Source organism: Sander lucioperca, chromosome 1 (assembly GCF_008315115.2).
Source record: "Sander lucioperca isolate FBNREF2018 chromosome 1, SLUC_FBN_1.2, whole genome shotgun sequence".
NCBI classification, from domain to species: Eukaryota; Metazoa; Chordata; class Actinopteri; order Perciformes; family Percidae; genus Sander; species Sander lucioperca.
This window is the reverse complement of record NC_050173.1, coordinates 28,444,539-28,462,610: the sequence shown is the minus strand read 5'-3', so window position 1 is coordinate 28,462,610 and position 18,072 is coordinate 28,444,539. Positions and strand designations below refer to the sequence as shown.

Sequence of the window (18,072 nt, the reverse complement as noted above, 5' to 3'; positions counted from 1 at the left end):
GAGAGAAACCTGACTAACATTTCCACATGAAGTTTATCTTATAAATAATTCTAAGCCTCGGGTTCATCGTACAAGTGCAGTGCAATAAAAACACACCCAATATAATATTCCTTGGCTTATTATTAAACATGATGGGGATAAAACACAGGACAAAAAATTATAATGTCACAGTTTAGATAGCGGATGGTGGAATGTAATAAAGTAGCCTACTCAAGTACTGTACCTAAATACAATTAGTACATATTAAAAGTATTTAAAAATGAATGTGCAATAATTAACTACTAGCAATAATAGATACGTTACCATGATGCAAACTAAGGTAGGTAAAGTGACTAAATGGGCTTCACACTATTTTAATACAGCATCACTGTGAATAGATAATGAAGTGTTGGACAATACTTCTTAATACTCTGTGTACTGCTCTTGTGTGACTAGTCTGTTTTAGTGAAACTCTGCAGTGACTAACATACTGTATCTCAACTGAATAACATTATGCATATTTCTGCTGTTCACTTCAGTTTGTGAACCACATGTTCACATTAATGACGTGAAGTGACAGCAGCAGCCCAATGTGCTTGAACCATAGGCTTGAACTGTTCGGCGGCAAAGGATTGTGGGTCGGTGACAGACGCCATGATTTTCTTGACTTGAGCTGGACCAGAAAATGGATGCTTCCTGCTAGTTAGTTGAATGGGTAGCTCCATGAGGTTTTTGGGCAGCATTTTAAACCACCTGTCTCGGATATTACACTTAAAGGATACAAGCCTACATGTCCGTTTCCTTTAAATGCGAGCTGAATCTGACATAAAACTATATAAGCAGGTTGTTGCTACTAAAGTGGAGCTGGGTTAGCTAGAAGCTAGCATCAGCTAGCTGGCTAATGCTAGCTAGCAGTCATCACCGGGTTGCCAATGTTAGTTAGTTAGCTAGCTAGCTAGCTAAAAGAGGCTAGCACGAAAATAATATCTGGCTGATCATACAAATAAATGCACTGTCACTTATTTGGCTGAAGGACAGAGATATAAATCGGACCAAAGGCTGCACCTTAAGGTAGGAATATGACACGGCTAACTAGTCGTACATTTAAATGTTGATACATTTTTTTTAAACATGTTCGCTTGTGAGAAATGCACCCTGTCGGCCTACTGCGTCACTTTGTCAGGGCCGTGTGTTGGTACGAAATGCACCCGTTTGTTTCCGTTAACATCATATACTACATTTATAGTTGTGCAATATATTGTCCAGGCACATTGTTTTTGTGTTCAGTCACTGCATGCTGCTGGCAGGTGGTGTTTGTTTTCCAGGGAATGTTTGAGCCCCTATAGGCAGCATGGAGTATTAGCTCAGTATGTTCAGTGTTTGTATATTTCATCTATTCATGTTATGTCCAACTCACATCTTTGGCCTCAATAACAGGTATGGCCTGGATTTGATTTGGACGGGGCTGGTGATGGCAGAAGGGACTGACACTGGCGAAATGCCCTCCTTTGACCCAAGTCCAAGTTCTGAAGCAAAAAAGAGACCGACTACTTCTGATGGCAGTGAGTGTTAATCTGGGTTGTGTAGTCTGTGTTTGTGTTCAAAAGTTTCCATTCCCATGTTGTTAGCTACTGTTTGTGTTTCACTGTTAAATTGTTCTATCCAAATATGCCCAAATATGTTTCATATACTGTTATAGCTACTTAGACATGAAAAGTTCATTAATTGAGCAAAAAGGCTGATTTGGTAATTTTGGGGCAATCCAAACTGTATAGCCCAACACATAATCATGTATCTCTGCCTCCTCTGTAAGTAGGGATGGTTGAGGAGGCAAGTGCTCTTTACGAATTACTACCATTGCCCATTTGACAGTCTTCGTCTACTTCAGAAACGTAACCATTAAGTCCTGCACAGCATCCTATTTGAAGAAATTAATGAAATCACACTTACAAGCCAGTTTCATGGGACTTTTGCATTAACCTTGTTGTGCCCTTCTGAGATAAGTTATGAATTCAAGTAAATCAGGCATCCTTTTTGGTTTTCTAACTGCTTACCCATTGTCATGTTATTGCAGGAGATGAGCCCATAAGGAAAATGCCTGTGTCAAAATTTGGTCCCAGGCCTCGATTCGAGCCTGTACACTTTGTCAGTGGTGGAAGCAGCGGAGGAACTGGTGCTGATGAGAAGGAGAACGAAAAGGAGCGCAGGAGGAGTGAGTCGTACGGTGCAAGACAGTGGGATTCTGAACACTCATCCTACAGCGGCACCAGCAGAGCGCAGGGCTCCTCCTCCCTGAGGCCTGCTTTTGACAGAGTGCCATCGCACAGTTCGGACTCTTGGGGTTCCCATAGAGATAGAGACCGAGATACTTTTTCAGGTAGTACAAGTGGGCTGGGGTATGGAGGACGTGGGTCCACTTCAAACTTTATGGCAAAAACACAGCAGGACTACTCAGCCAAGTATGAAGCCCACTCCTCTCGAACTCAGCCCCACAGATACAATGGATACGGGGGAGGGAGCAGATCAGGAGGCTGGGATTCGGGACGTCAGGGTTTGGGGTTCAGTCATCAGGACCGGCCGTCATCAAGCAGGCCATTCAGCAGAGTCTACAACAGCCCAGGCAGGAGCAGTCCCAGTCCCACCACTTCTCAGTCGGGCTTCTCCTTGCAGCCTATTGCTATATCTCAGCCAATATTAGATGAGAAGCAAAGGCTGATTTCCTGTGTAGCGTCTGCATTGGCTGTTGCTTTTAGGGACCCTGTGTTCATGACTGGAAGTGAATCGCCAAACTATAATTTCATGTTGAGCCGTAGCATTCAAGCCTGCAAGACTAATCCTGAGTATATATATGTCAACCTGAAGGACATTCCTCAGGCTGACCTACCGAAGAACAGGAAAGTACCAACAGACGGTTACGCCTGTGAACTGAGATGTCAGGGTGTGTATCTTGCTACCGGATACTCTGGTAGTAAAAATGGAGCGAGAGACCGGGCCTCTGAGCAGGCTGTAAAACTCTTCCTGAAAACAGTTGAGGTTCGTGTGGTGCAGCGCAAATACAGACACTCGTTAGTCAATGACATAGTTGTGTGCCAGATGCATAGCCCAACCCCAAGCTTTTTACCTGCACTCCGAAACCCAGATGATAAACCGACACCCAGCTCTAAGGGCCAATACGAGCCTGATAAACGTAAGCACTGGACAGAGTTTGTAGTTATGGACAACGCTCATGACGCCATTTGCATACTCAACAATTCTGCGGCTTTTAATCGCATGAAGATAGACTATAAGTTTGAGTTGCTCCCCAACAACAGTGCTTGGCTGTGCAGTGTTTTCCTGCAGGATGAGCTTGTGGCACAGGCAACAGGTACCAAAAAGAGCTCAAAGCATGCAGCGGCTGAAGACGCAGTGAGAAAACTTCGCATGAATCAGGCACAACGACAGCAGCAGCAGCAGCTGCTGCAGCAACAACAGCAGCAACTACTACAACAACAACAACAGCTACAACAACAGCAACAACAACAACAGTCACAATACTCCAGAGGAAATAATCTGCCAGATTCTGGTGGACGCTTTGGGCAACAGGTTGGCAAAAAGAAGCATCTGAGCGAGTTGGTCATCCTTGAAAACTCTGACAATGCAATCTGTATTATTAATGACACAGCTCAGTTTAATAAAGTGACTGCTGATTACAAGTTCACAGTTCTGCCTGATCATCGCTGGAGGTGTGAAGTTTACTTGGAAGGACAGTATGTAGCAGCTGGAATTGGGCCCAAGAAAATAGTGAAGCACATTGCAGCAAATGAGGCCTTAGCCACCTTGAGACAGACGCATGCTGTGGTCAAATCCAACCTAAGAAAGGAGGGGAACAGCGACGCCATATCCCGATCCCAGATCCTGGCTCGCTCTGGTGAGGAGGCCATAAGGCAGGAGATTAAGGAAGACAACATCGGAAACCAGCTGCTCCGTAAGATGGGCTGGAAAGGAGGTGGTCTGGGCCGAGATGGGGAAGGCATTGCAGAACCAATCAGAGTGAAGGAACAGTTCTCCAGGGAAGGGTTGGGTATGGACATGGACAAAGCTGGAAACCAGCTCAGCAAACGTGATATTGAGGACATCATTCGTAACTATGCCAGTTCAGACCGTCAGGATGATCTTCGCTTCTCCACTGACCTCACCAACGATGAACGCAAGCAGATCCACCAGATATCTCAGAAATACGGCCTACGGAGCAAGTCGTACGGACAAGGGCGGCAACGGTTCCTTGTTGTCAGTCGCAAAGTACACAAAGACCAGCTCATTGGTCAGCTTTTACAGGAGGGACAGGTGGGACGATATGAACTCGTTAAACCTCAGGCCTCTCACTGATTTGCATGCAGGGCAAAATTTAAAAAAAATCATCGGACATCCGCTTGGACTTCAGTACAAATCACACTCAAGTGTAACTGCTCTGTTTATACTTGTGTGTGACAAACTTACAATATATTAATAAAAGAGAATCCTTCAGGGATCACCTGTGGTTTCTGCATTCCTTTGCCATGAAATGTACTTTAGCTTTAGCAGGGGATAATTTAGGACAAGTGATTTTGTCTTTTTCGGTCTCCTGCCATTCCACGTCTTATTTGTTTCACTTTTGCACAACAAGTTTGTGTTTGGTAATTTGTGGAATCATGTCTTGGTGTTGTTCCAGGTATTTTTATTTAAAAAATGACGAGGTTTTTGTCACTTTTTTCCCCCTGGCTATTTAAGGAACCTGGCAAAATATGCAGCTTTTCACTGCTTGTTTAACACTGTTGACAGTTGAGTCATGAGAGGCATCAACATCAAACTAGCTAGGTGCATCAGTCTCAATGTAGTGATACATTTTTAGCTCTCTACCAGCAATGCCATTTGCTCTTTTAACACCGGCCATTCTACAAATACAAGCTGCATCCATAATCAGAAATTTTCACATGGAAACTGTAAGCTGTGATCTTTGTTTAATGTCTGACGTGTTGGTTTATGTGAGTACAGTTAACTTGTCTGCTTGTGTTCACAGCTGTCATGAATGAATAAATTAAAACTGATAATCAGATGGATATTTTTGTACTGAGTTAAAAAGGTACAAAGACAATTGTGCTATATTTATTTTATTTACAAGAAAATGTACAGTTTGTTACATGGGTTACCAGTGCAAAGTTTTATAATCTGAAAACTGTTTTAAACAGTGTTATCAGCCTATTATGGCAGCTGATGTGTAAGATTGTAAAATAGCATAGAAATGTTCTCACACAGCCTTTAAATGTCAGCATTATGAAACTCTGTGCATGAAACAAAGTGCCCAGAAAGGGTACTAAATGTCTTGTTTCTGTGTTGAAGAGGGACATGTGTGTGTGTATATATATATATATATATGTATATATATATATATATATATATATATATATATATATATATATATATATATATATATTCACCAATATCTAGATCGTTTTTAAAGTCAAAGGCATGGCTTTACAAGAACAGTTGAGAGAAAAAATGACCCCCAAAGGCATCTGTTGTTGACAACTTTGTTAGAGGGATGGATGCCCATGCCAGGTTAATGTTCTATCCCTCTGAAAGGCTTTCAAAAGACAAAAAGAAACAAAACCATAAGGAGTGAGGCCACTGAAACAGAAGGAGAAACACCCATGAAAACGGCTTTGTTTTTTTTGTAAATATCCACCGTCAGTATCTACACAGCAAACCACACAGCAAGCACATCTAATTAACTGTCACTGTATCATCCAACCAACTTACTTCATGTAACAAACAGGTAGAAAAGTGACAACTGAGTTTTTTTTTTTTTAAAGAAAATAGTTGGGGCATGTAGCAAGTAACCCAGATATAACAAGGTACATTAACTTTTAACAAACATACGCTATTGCCCAACAATAGCATTCGGCAAGAGTGAATGCCACAACACAACAACATACAAACTCAGCAACAGTTGTGGGACAAATATATTGAGAACGATTTTAAGATGTGTCATTTTATTTCTGTGAGATCAGTTGTTTTCTTGATCTGTGGTTTCTCGATTCTGGGCCGGACACTGTTCATACTTGAACAATAACAGGGGTCAACAGTCACGCCAACTCTGTTCAACAATAGCAGAAACCCTCTTCTCATACTCCCGCTTGTTTTCCTGGTACAGCTGGGCTGCTTGGCTGTTGGCTGGACTGTTTGGGTTTGGCTCATCCAGTAAAGACTTTAAATATACAACAAAGAATGGCAGTGGGTTAGGTTTCATATAAATCTTTATGACATAACAGACAGTTATCACATGTATAAATTACTATTTCTTTACAAAAAATGTGGATATTATTTCTCTCGTCACTACGACTAATCCTAATTTGCACTGGCACGCAATGTGTTCATCTGCATAAAGGAATGTTGGATTACCTGTATTGAAGTTAAGATTGAAGAGACATCATAGGTTGGACTCCAACGATTCTGAAGTATATCTAAGCATATGCTGCCATCTGCATACACTGCAAAATAGCATATAGAATATAAAGCTTTTCTGGGATAAATACGTGATACATGTAACAACTTTGACTCGCTGCAATTGAAATGGTTAGTGCAATACATTAAGTACATACCATTTGGATGAAACATTTTCGAAACAAATCGCACTGTTGGAGGTTTATTTGGATATTCCTCTGTGAATTCGATGGTAAGTTTGAAGGTTCCTGAAAGTAAGAAGTAATTGCATAGTATGAATTGAGATACATTAACCAAAAACAGTGTGTTACAGTAATCTACCCAACTAGAAAATGCATGTTTGTCTGACCGGTTGTTCTGGTGACGTTAATATTACACTCAAAAAGTAGGACTAAATCATTTTTGTAACTCAGCTGCCAAGTTAGTGATCAGAAACGGATTCGTGTTGTGAAATGGTGTCTGTAAAATAAAAGATCAACAAAAGCTCATTGTTCACAGACGCTGAAGCAGACAAAGGAATTAACTCAAAGTCAAGGATTTGCCTTTTTGGACAACAAGTGTTGGTTTTGTAAGACAATTTGACAAAGTCCAGTGCAGTAAGTTATTGTTTAAAACATCTGAACTTCTTCAGAAACACTCAATCTGATTCATGTAGGAGACCTGATCAGTAGTTTACTGGCAAAACAAGCTGTCACCACATAAATGTTCAAGGCACCATTTAAAATTGACTCTACCAACTACCAATTGATATTATCTAACTTCCAAAATCCAATGCTTCAAGTCATAATGAATATTTGCTGGATTAATGTCATAGCAAGGATGGAAAGACACATTATATGGATATTAAGGGCTTTAGAGAGGGCTTACCATCTTCAAAAGGTGTTCCCTCTGGTCTAAAAGAGAAGCAACAAACAGGTTGTAGATCATCACTTACAAAAAGCTCCAATTAACTTTGCATGCTCTAATTTAAAATACTGACAAAACCTACTAAAATAAACTACAGCTTATTCATTTCATTTTTCGTTCATTATACAGGAAAAAAGTAACAATAAGTTACAATATAAACGGGCCTGACTCAGTTTAAAAACTGGTTTGCAGCAGGTTCCTGTTCTGCAGAAACATAAAACATTGAACATAGTTACGGCACATGAGGACAGAAACATTAATACATGACATTAGCATGGGCTACACAGATGCAAACACATAAAACAACAATAGGTTTATCAATAAGCTGTATCACTTATTTTATGTCCAAAGAAAGCAGAGACTACTTTTACAAAACAATTGATTACTAAAATGTCTAAAATCCCTCTGTCGTAGTTTTAAACAAATCAACTTGACTTACCCAAAAATGACAGCGTTCCATACCATGATATTGTTTTCCGATGGGGCCCCACTAACTCCAGCTGGAGGATCCTCTTGCAGCCTAACAGATACAGTAAAAGCAAGGTGGTATCACAAAATACAGGTGATATTAGACAGAGCATAACACGTGAAAGTCAAAGTCATATCTACTAGACATAAAGTATTGTGCCCCCACTGGTGGTCAACTGGGCAGGTTAATAATAATAATAATAATAATAATATTAAAAAGTGGAAGTGAAGACTCTAATGTACAAATCAGCAGACAGCAAGGCTCTGTTGAATATGAAAAAGGAGTACAAGCCCTAAATTGTATCTCTAAACCTGGGTAGGCAATTGTATGCTAAAGGGGCTGACAGTTGGTGGATTTTCTACTGACAAACTCTCCACCAGGAATTACAGCTGAGTGCTATATCAACACAAGAAACATGTTATACATTATAATGCTAATTATTCATCTGAATGTTTGTTTTGTAATATAATGACATCAAGCATACTGTATTAATATTGTAAAGTGGTAAAATACTTAAAAGTTGTCTTTCCCACAGTGGGGTCCGGGGACCCCCAGAGTCCTTGAGGGGATTCCAGGGGGTCCCCAGCAAAAAGGGGAATAACTTATTTTCACTATATTTCCATCCATAAGTAACACAATGACAGAATGTATGACTATTTTGGTCATGGGTTCCATACACTTTCTGTAATAAAACATCTAAAAGCAAAAATCCTATCAGACGGGGGACCCTGGGACCAAATCTTATCAAATAGGGGTCTGTGGTCTAATTTGTGTCAGTTTAGGAGACCTTGAAAAGTTTAAAAAAAAAAAAAAACACAAGTGTACTCTCATCCCTGAGTGAAAATGAACAATGTCTTTACCTGCTTGGCCATTACACGTTCTAGATGAATGTTTATTAAAGTTAAGTCCATTAGTGTGTTCAGTTAAGGTTTGTTTTTTTGTCCTTTTGTTTTCTTATTTATTTTTAATTTGTGTGTGTATATATGTGTGTGTGTGTGCGTTTGTAATGGTTGTCTTTTGTATGCTTGTTTTCGTTTTTTATAAGTAATAATGTCATTTAAAATTTGTATTTGTATTAGTGGAGGACTCTGAATAAGCTTTTCAGGCTTCCCTCCTCTCCTGCACTGAAATTACTTTTCTTTTGTTGTATGTATTTTCTATCTTTTTTTGGGTGCAAATAAACTAAACTAAGTCACGGTTCCAAAATCTAACTGTGGTAATTGATTTAGACAGTGGGCCAACCAGGATTGGACTCTGTGACCATCCATCAGTATTGTTTAGTTAGAGCATACTGTAGATCAGGGATAAAAAAAAACTTGTGTTATGTCGGACTGTGCTGAATGTCTGCAGGTTTTTGGTGACTGCATGGCAGATGGTTGCTTATCCTCAGGCTTAGATAGTGATCTACCAGGAGCTCCCTTTATCAGTGTGCATTTGTACAGTATACATCTACCCAAACATTTCATCTGCCTTTGAAGGGCCATCTGGCGGTTCTGGCTCACTTGTATCCTCAATAACCAGTTACAAATAAAGCCCACAGATATCATAGGAATCGAGCCATTAACAGTTTCGAGGAAGGCTCGTTAAGTCATTATTTTATATAGGGTAAAAAATCAGAGTAGTACGACATCTACATCTACGACAGCGAGCATGAGTTACACAACATCAACGTTACTACTCCTGGCTGCAGTAACATTAACAAGTATCGTTACTTGTCAATATCTTACCAGTTATTAACTTATTAACACTACCCAAAAATAGCGGGGAGACAAAAACACGATTATAATCCGCCGGTGTGTATATATATATGTGTCTATTTGTATTATTAATTGATGTTAGGGTTGTAGCTCAGAATGCCGTTTAGGCTAACGCTTACAGGCTAGTCTTGGGTTGCTAACGTTAGCTATAGCTACTTCAGTGTTGTTTTCTTTTCGCTTACCGTTTAAAATCTCTCATTAAACGTCGTCTTGCTGGAGTTGACATCCTGTTTACACGGAAACCTAAATCCTTGGCATAAACGAAAGCGGCTCAAGTGTAGGGAAATTATTCTTTTTATCGGTGTATTATTTTAACTCCTAGCTGGCTAGCCAACGAATGCTAGTTTGTCAAATATTTGGCTGTCTCTGCTAGTCTTAAGGGCGCTACCACTTGCACTAGAAAGAGGACATTCACATCGACTGGCTCTAAATTGGTGAGCTGTATAGCCACACAAACATAAGCTTACAGTATCACTGAACGTGATATTGTTGAATATGCCTGTTTACTTGTGCGGACCAGTTTTAGCTCGTTGTAAATATAGCAAGATTTTTTTTTATATAGTTGAGAGAACCCCGTCTCTATGCTTGTATTATTCCACAGAAAATTACGTCATATGTTTAGCACCCTGTTTAGGACTTTTGTTTTGTTCGGAACACGGTAATAAAGATTCGTAACGCTATGTTTTTAAGGATTTATCCTTCCCCTTTCCTCATATTCATTTTCATTTTTGCCAATCCATCGATTCATTTCATCCATATTAAAATAATTACTTTGGGTATAGCCAGTGACTGTTAAAAGGTATTTATGGCTGACATCCTGTATTCAATTCACAGTAACATTGAAAGACCACTAGATGGTAACGTTAGCTACCTAGCCCCCAAGTGTTTAAATTTAAATTATACGGCACAACAACCCAGAACAAGAGTAATTGCCCTAAATGTATGGTTACTGAACCGGTTGATTTATTTGACCATTGTAAAATCGTCATTTCTAAAATACGTAATAAAAACAGTAACTACATATTGATAGGAACTACACTGAAATAAATGTAAAAGGGATTCTTCTTGCTTGAGTAAACGCCTTTCCCATATGGTCTAGCGGTTAGGATTCCTGGTTTTCACCCAGGCGGCCCGGGTTCGACTCCCGGTATGGGAACTTACCTTTTGGTTTGGACCATGCCAAATATATTTTAACTCATCTCCGTTAGGAGCACATAATAAGACAAATGGAAAGTGATTCAGTCGTAGGTCATTTGATACAGCTATCACAACATACGCTCATTATTTCCAGGGATACTAACGTTACTGTAACGTAAGACCCCGCCCGTTGAGGAGTTAACGTTATCCTCAATTGCTCTCATCCTCCCACAAGGGCTTGGACCGTCCCGGCCATTTCCACTTATATCTCCCCTTGCTAACAATTTCGTAGTCCAACGTATTAGCTACAGGAAAACAAACTCGACTGAAAAGAAATCCAACGCTAGCTTTAGGCTACATCCAACTTTATTTTCGTCCGTAACTTAATTTGATTAAATCGTTTTTAGTTGTTGACAAAATTGCCTATAAAGTGACACATGTGACCGGGTAACGTTAACGGTTGACTAGCTAGCTAAACATTAACGTTAACCGAACTGTCGCTTAGTTTGTTTAACGTTAACGGTTTACTAAATTTAAAAATCCATAGCTGTTCCCTGTTCCTTGGCAGTGGATTACACGTAGGCTACATAATAATATCGATAAAGAATAAAATATGTATTGATCATACTTTTAAAGCATAATTCGATGCTTATTGCTCAATTGTGAAACCAGTCCTGATTCCTCTCACTACTACCAGGCTTCTACAGCCAAACTTTGGTGCCAGGCCAATCATTTCCCAGGAAAATGTGACTGCTAGGAATTCCCCACGCATCAGCCCCTGTCGGAGAAAACGGCAAGCTTGTGTCAGGAAGCACACGAACGCTGCAGGAGGGTAAAGCTGACCGGTGACAGTGCGATGATGGAGCTATTACCGTTTGTCTCCAACTCGCACCAGGGATAATGTTTTTCTAACGTCGGCGTATTTTCACGAGGACAGCCACTACTTAAAGCTAGTCAGAGGATATATCCCAGCGTTCTGATAGGATGTGCTGATGACAACTTCAACCAGGGTGAGTCTACACACAAGCATGTTTTATAGGCTACTTATTGCTTGCTTTTCTTGTAACTGACTAATGTAACTATCTATATTATACAGATAGTTATACAATTTGAGTTCCCTGTGGAGTCATGTTGATATAACATTTTCCCAGGTATATGTGCAGTTTAGTGTCCCAAATTCCCCATACAATGTCCTCAATTATTTATGAACCTGCTAACCCTAACCCTAACCCTCAGTTTTTTGGAAAATAATGAACTAACCTGTCTCAAATAAGACCCTCATCATTTGGAACACTCAGTTTTTGGAAAATAATTTGGGACACTAAACTGCACGTATACTATTTTCCCATCTATTTGTGCTTTTTGATGTGAAATAATCAAGACTTTTAGCAGATAATGGCTATAATTGTAGAATATTATTTTATTGCACTATGCTTACACTCAATACACATAAAGTTATCACAATACAACTAAAGAAGCATGACTGAACTCATATGATGTTAGTAGATATTAGCCTCTGGGATACATGACCTGCATCATACTACTCCATAGATTTCTGTGACTCCCCTTTGTGTCAGTCAGCCAGCATGTGACTGCACTGGGGTGTGTGTATATGTGTGTGTGTGTGTGTGTGTGTGTGTGTGTGTGTGTGTGTGTGTGTGTGTGCTCTGAAAATCATGACAAATAAGTGTTTCAGCAAAGCAATACCACAGCTGCAATTGTAATAATCATCCATTTTAGATAACAATCAATCACATTTATAAGCGGAATGCCAGTGCAGTTTTAGTACTAATTTCTGTTTAGAGCTCTAATACGAATAGTTAATGTACAGAGAGCACTCAGTTTGTCCTCCATAGTCACAAATAAGTATTGACCCTGATGCCAGGTGTGGCCTTGTCTAGAAAACATTGGAAAAAGTTATTTGACTGTATTTATAACTGAGAACAATTTGAACGTGAGTAGATATTCTGCGTCTGATAAGAGTTAATTTGTATTAAGCAAGAATGCCAAAAAATCCCCCTAGTCCCAGCTCTTAAAATCCAGATAGGTTTTTTTGTAGTCTTCAATTATACTAAACTGATTATCTTTTTGTTTCGGACTGGTGATTGCATAAAATAAGCAGTTTAAATATGTCAACTTTGGCTCTGTGAAATTGTGATGCTTACTTTTGAACTATTTCCAGATATTTTATGATAGCAGCCATTGATCAATTGATGATTAATCTGACTCCACCATGTGTCCCTCATTCCATTAAAGAAGTCTCAGATTGAATATATTTACTAAAATGGGAGAGAAGTTCTTTAAAAGTAAGTCTCAAATACTCATTGAGTTTTCTCGGAGGACATATATGAATAAATGTTTGCTCCTTTTCCCAATTTCTATGTCTGCAATGCCTGACAAAATAGTGTTTTTATAGTATAGTTGATCAACCCTATTCTGTGGCAAGTCTAAATGTTTGCCAGATGTTTACATTTTTGAGTTAAGATGCTTGTATCATGGGACAGACAAACACATTCTCATTGGTCGACTGCAGTTGCTCCCTTCAAAGGGGGCGGCTATGACGCAGAGGGAGGGGAAAAGTTACGAGCTCTTGTCAGTCCCACTAGAGACAGGACCAGCTGGACCCACCAACCCTTCACCCACCCTTCCTCCCCTCCCCTCCCCTACAATCTTCCTACAGTGGGGACACTGGCAGAGGCTTGTGGATAATTGGAATCTTCCACAATCCATTAAATGCAATTATCCAGAGCAAGACTTTCTAAATATACTCCAGTGTGGAGTCGTCTTTTTTGTTTCAAGCATGTGCACTTGTTTTTTAGAAACGTCCTGACATGCTTCTGCCCACACATTCAGCCTCTCTTTTTCCCCTATCGTTGCTGATGGATAACTGTAATGCTGCTGTGTTTTGTGTGGGTGTTTGTGTTGAGGCTAAAGCAGTTCCCGGTAGCCTTCTTATCCTGTGACAGCGATGTTACCATCAGCAGTCTGAGCAGTGTGATGATGACCGAGGGCCATAATGGAGAGCTGTCCTGTGCTGTTCTCCCTTCAGTGACGAGAAGCTCCTCAGACATTAGACACTTCTTCTTGCCCAAGACGTACCCGGCCCGCCTGCCTTAATGGGTTGCTGGATATTGATTTGGCTACACACACACAAAAAGATCTGAGCTTTTATCCTATTTAGAAAGCAGCACTCCAGTTTCACAAAAGCTTTCAGTGTGGTCTTGCGAGAGACAGGGAATCTTTTGCAAGTTGGCATATGTGGTAATCTGTAAAACAGGTTTACCTCCCTGTAACAGTGTTCAGAGATAGGCTGTTTGAGTATCCAGGAGCTATAACATGACATTGTTTAACTAAGGGATTTTAAGTGTCCACACATGTACACATAAGGTTTACTTGCTTGCTTACTCCAGGAAGTTTAAAAAGAATGAAAAACACTTATTGAGGCCACCATCTTTACCTAATGACACTTTCATAGGTGTCAATTTGGTGCCTTGAGAAACAACCACAAGATGGCAATGTTCATAAGCTTTGACTAAACAAATAATCCTATGAGATGGCTGACACCTCAAGTGACTTGCAGAAATGCAGGAACTGACTCGTGAAAAGAGAAATAAAACTGTTGAACTTCCCTTTTTTACGTGTAGAAAAAATACCCTATGTTGGCCTGTTTTCTGTTGAGGGCTTGCAGGGGAACTGCTGTTTGCAAAGTTCCCTAATTGTACGCTGCTGTTTCACCACCCCAGGCTTTTGACACCTGAATATCACCTTGTCTGACATGTTTGATTGCTAGGCGGCAGCAGCAGTAAACCACTGCCATTGGACCTGACGTCAGAGAGAAAGGAGAGACGAGGGGAAATTCCACCTGTAACCTCATTCTGCTCTCATGCTGCCTGTCCCACAAGCATGTGACTTGGACGAGTCATCTGCCTGAGTTTCTCCATGAATCTGCGCATTGTCATGATGTAATGCAGGGTTACAGTCTAGCTATTTTTAGCATGTAATGGAGGACAATTTGACTTGGTGTTTTAAGTAGGCCTATGTAGTTGTGATATAAATGCGGTATTAAAGGTTAGTTTTGTGAAATCAATCGGACTGATTCAGGAGGTGGAAAATAGACTGATAAAAGATATACAAACAAAAATACTGCATGCAATGATGTAAATGATTCTTTCATTCAGTAATCATAAAACTCCAAAGTGAAGCAATAATAATGACTTTGTGGTGATAATCGAGTGAGAATAGACTGTATTTGAATAAAAGCATTACAGTTTTACTTAAAGAGATAGCTCAACATTTTGGAAAATATGCTTATTATCTTTCTTGCAGAGAATCAGATAAGACGACTGATACCGCTCTCATGTCTGTGCAGTAAATATGAAGCTACTTCTAGCTGCCGGTTAGCTTAGCTTAGATAAGACTGGAAACAGCTAGCCTGTCTAAAGGTATCAAAATCTGCCTGTAAACTGTTTTTACACTTTAGTTGTACATATTAAACAAACAAGATATAACATGTTAATTAGTGAGCTTTATAGGTACTGATACACAGATTTTATTAACTTTAGACAGATCCAGGCTAGCCGTTTCTCCCAGTTTCCAGTCTTTATGATAAGCTAAGCTGGCTGTTGGCTGATTGGTATCGATCTTATCTCTAATTCTTGGCTAAAAAGCGAGTGTATTTCCCAAACTATTGCTTCAAACAAAAATTGAAATAATAAGACATCAGATTAGATAATGTTGAGCTGAAAAAGCTGAAATCCTCCAGATACCATGGAAAATAAGAAAACCTTAGACTCAATATATGACTTTGTCTGCAGGGAGAACTACTGTAGGATGATCATGTCCACTTTGGCAGCATGTTGACGTCATGAGATTATTTAACCACATTACTTAGATATTCGTATGGTGCCTGCTGAGGTCCATGTAAGCACACAGTGTAGTAAGCTGTATCACTGATGAATGTGTAATTACATTAAGGAGTGATGGCTTGGGTTGTTATGTTCTAGCTTACTGTAGTTTGACCACACAAAGTAGCTGCTTACGAAAATAGAAACTGGCTTAGCCTGCAACTTTGGTGCATAATGACATTTCACCCTGTCATTTTTCATGTCTCTTGGAGCTAATGAGGTAGCAGTGAGTGGTTCACAGAGGCCTTTCATGAGTCAGGTCAGCCAGTGGTGCTGTGACAGCACGAGAGCAAGAGTGAGCCTTGTTGAAAAAACCAAAGGATCTTTCCTCATTCAACTTTCAACAAACTCTTTCAACAAATGTGACTAATACAAGAGTTGACAGAATTTGCAGTGAGCTCTGGCAGCTCATCACATCTCCTGAGAGGCAGTTGTCTATCTTCACCATCAGTGAAAAAAAAAATCCTTTTGGGTTAATTCCAGAGTGACAGGCAGTCTCAGCCTTGTTGAATTATTTTACTGCATGCAAACAATGGGTATTATAGGCCCTGAGTGACAGAGCAATATGCTCCTAGGGCCTCATGGCATTTTATTAATAATGAGCTTGAGATAAACTAGAGCTCTCAGGTTAAAAGCTGCTGGCTGTTGGCTCACACTGGAGCAGGCATGCTCTTAGCCCTGAATTTGCTTGTGTGACATACATGGACTTTTCAAAACCTCAGTGATTGTTGATGATAAAATGGAGAAACAGCAGTTATGTGGTTCAGCGACGTGGCATAGCAATGAAGGCTTTCTGCCATTATCTGTCTGCAGGTAGCTGTTACAGCCCACTGAGGTGTGATGTGGATTGTTGGCCTGCTCTTTGTATTTAATAATGAATGAGTTGCAGTCTGTACGTGTGTATGTGGATTCAGCAGAAGTAGATCTAATGCTATTACAACTGCTAGCTGCTGCTTATCTGTTAAACAGCTAGTATATACAAGGGGTTTCACACTACTGGCACGTGCACAAGATTTAACGCGAAAAAAATTTAATGAGCCCCCCCTACATGTTTAGAATTTATTGTTAAAGCTGCTATAATCAGTATAATTATGCTTGCACTCGATCAAATGACTATATGTTTGTGAAACACAGGTAATTATCACCGGACTCTGCAGTCCCCCTTAGCTCTACAGAGTGTTTTAGGATCTTTCAGCTCATAGATAGATTTACTGTTTTGGTTCAGTTTTAGTTCTCTCATCAACACCATTTCCAGATGCAGCATGCAGCTCTATTTATTTAGCAAGAAGCTTAGTATCTGCTGGATGTGTAAAAAAAAGTTCTCCTTATCAGCTTCTTTCCGCTGGCCCAAAATTATTTTTCCCCCCAGTCTTTTATTTTGGAGTAATCGTCAACATAATCACTTTAGCTATGACCAGCAACACTCAAACAGCAATGGACATTTGATAATTATTTTTGATTAATGTGACTACTTCCTGTCTTATCTGTAGGGAGAAAGCTTGCATTGTGATGGAATGCAATCTCAAGCTGCATTACTCAACTGAACATGCAGAGCAGTATGCTAGGTATGAGGGAGAGGAGAGGGATAAAATAGTTGCTTAGCTTCAGTTTATCTATAGTTGAATTTTGTTGGTGGAAACCCATTTTTTCTTCTTCCATTAAGTGTTCAAGTAACCCCCCAAGGAGAGTTTGGGACCCCTATGAAATAGTATCTTTCCAGGAAGTCATGCAAGTATGCGCATGGTATTCAATACCACATTGACTATTATCGGCTAAAGACCTGTGGTCTGAGCCTCGTTCTTTTAGGTGCTACTGAATCACCCACACAGTTGGATGAACTGTTAAACACTGAATGCATTTTGGTATGCCTACACAGCTCTTTGTTAGGTCTGTATGTCATGCTATAGTCATACTCAGTCAGTACAGTGAATCACCTTAAATCCGGGCTCAGCTAAGGATGGTCACTGTCCGAGAATGATGAAGTCTTCGTAGCGCTCTGAGCTGTCAGCCCATTGAACAAACTAGATTGTTGCAACAACGAAGTCTGACCTCAACCAGCTGGCATGATTCTCAACCATAATAACTGTAATATTTATATAGCACCTTAATTACCTTCAATCTTTTATACACAACAGATGGTTTTTTAAAATCTTTTCTCCTACAATAATTATTTGTCCATCTCAGTGTGGTTAATGATGAAGCCTCGCTGCACTCTCGTTCAACTCATTCTGTGTCTCTTGTGGGGTGCCCTGCTCTGTCCTGTTAGCTGGCGTCTCACAGCCTCAGCCTCCCTGTCCCTGTCCCCCCCCCCCCAAGCCATCAGATGACCTCCAAACTACACAAATAATTCTGTGCGTCCTCCAAAAGCTCCCGTATCTCATCCTGTCAAGGATTGTTTCACATTTGTTTGATTGTTTGTCAGGTTTTATGAGCCCACAGTACTCCAAAATAACTCTTTACA

General features: G+C 40.0%; 3 protein-coding genes and 1 non-coding gene across 4 annotated transcripts in view; 3 read left to right on the top strand and 1 right to left on the bottom strand.

The window, feature by feature from the left end:
• The first annotated feature begins 590 nt into the window (after nt 1-590).
• Nucleotides 591-5,047, top strand: nkrf (NFKB repressing factor). Its single transcript, XM_031302834.2, has 3 exons — nt 591-1,050; nt 1,417-1,541; nt 2,054-5,047. The coding sequence occupies exons 2-3, from the start codon at nt 1,451-1,453 to the stop codon at nt 4,342-4,344; spliced, it is 2,382 nt and encodes a 793-aa protein (XP_031158694.1). The 5' UTR covers nt 591-1,050; nt 1,417-1,450; the 3' UTR covers nt 4,345-5,047.
• Nucleotides 5,048-5,791: 744 nt separating this feature from the next.
• On the bottom strand, nt 5,792-10,019 carry LOC116052284 (ubiquitin-conjugating enzyme E2 A). The gene is made up of 6 exons (XM_031302841.2): nt 9,753-10,019; nt 7,784-7,864; nt 7,306-7,331; nt 6,597-6,686; nt 6,397-6,485; nt 5,792-6,202 (listed from the first exon to the last, which is right to left on the bottom strand). The coding sequence occupies exons 1-6, from the start codon at nt 9,794-9,796 to the stop codon at nt 6,074-6,076; spliced, it is 459 nt and encodes a 152-aa protein (XP_031158701.1). The 5' UTR covers nt 9,797-10,019; the 3' UTR covers nt 5,792-6,073.
• A 635-nt stretch (nt 10,020-10,654) lies between these two features.
• trnae-uuc lies at nt 10,655-10,726 on the top strand. The gene has a single exon. It is a non-coding gene; the product is annotated as a tRNA-Glu (tRNA).
• Nucleotides 10,727-11,344: 618 nt separating this feature from the next.
• The window catches only part of elf1 (E74-like ETS transcription factor 1), a 42,059-nt gene continuing 35,331 nt past the window's right edge, over nt 11,345-18,072 (top strand). The window contains exon 1 of the mRNA XM_031302836.2: nt 11,345-11,717. The gene's annotated coding sequence lies outside the window, so the exon portion shown is untranslated. The remainder of the gene's footprint in view (nt 11,718-18,072) is intronic.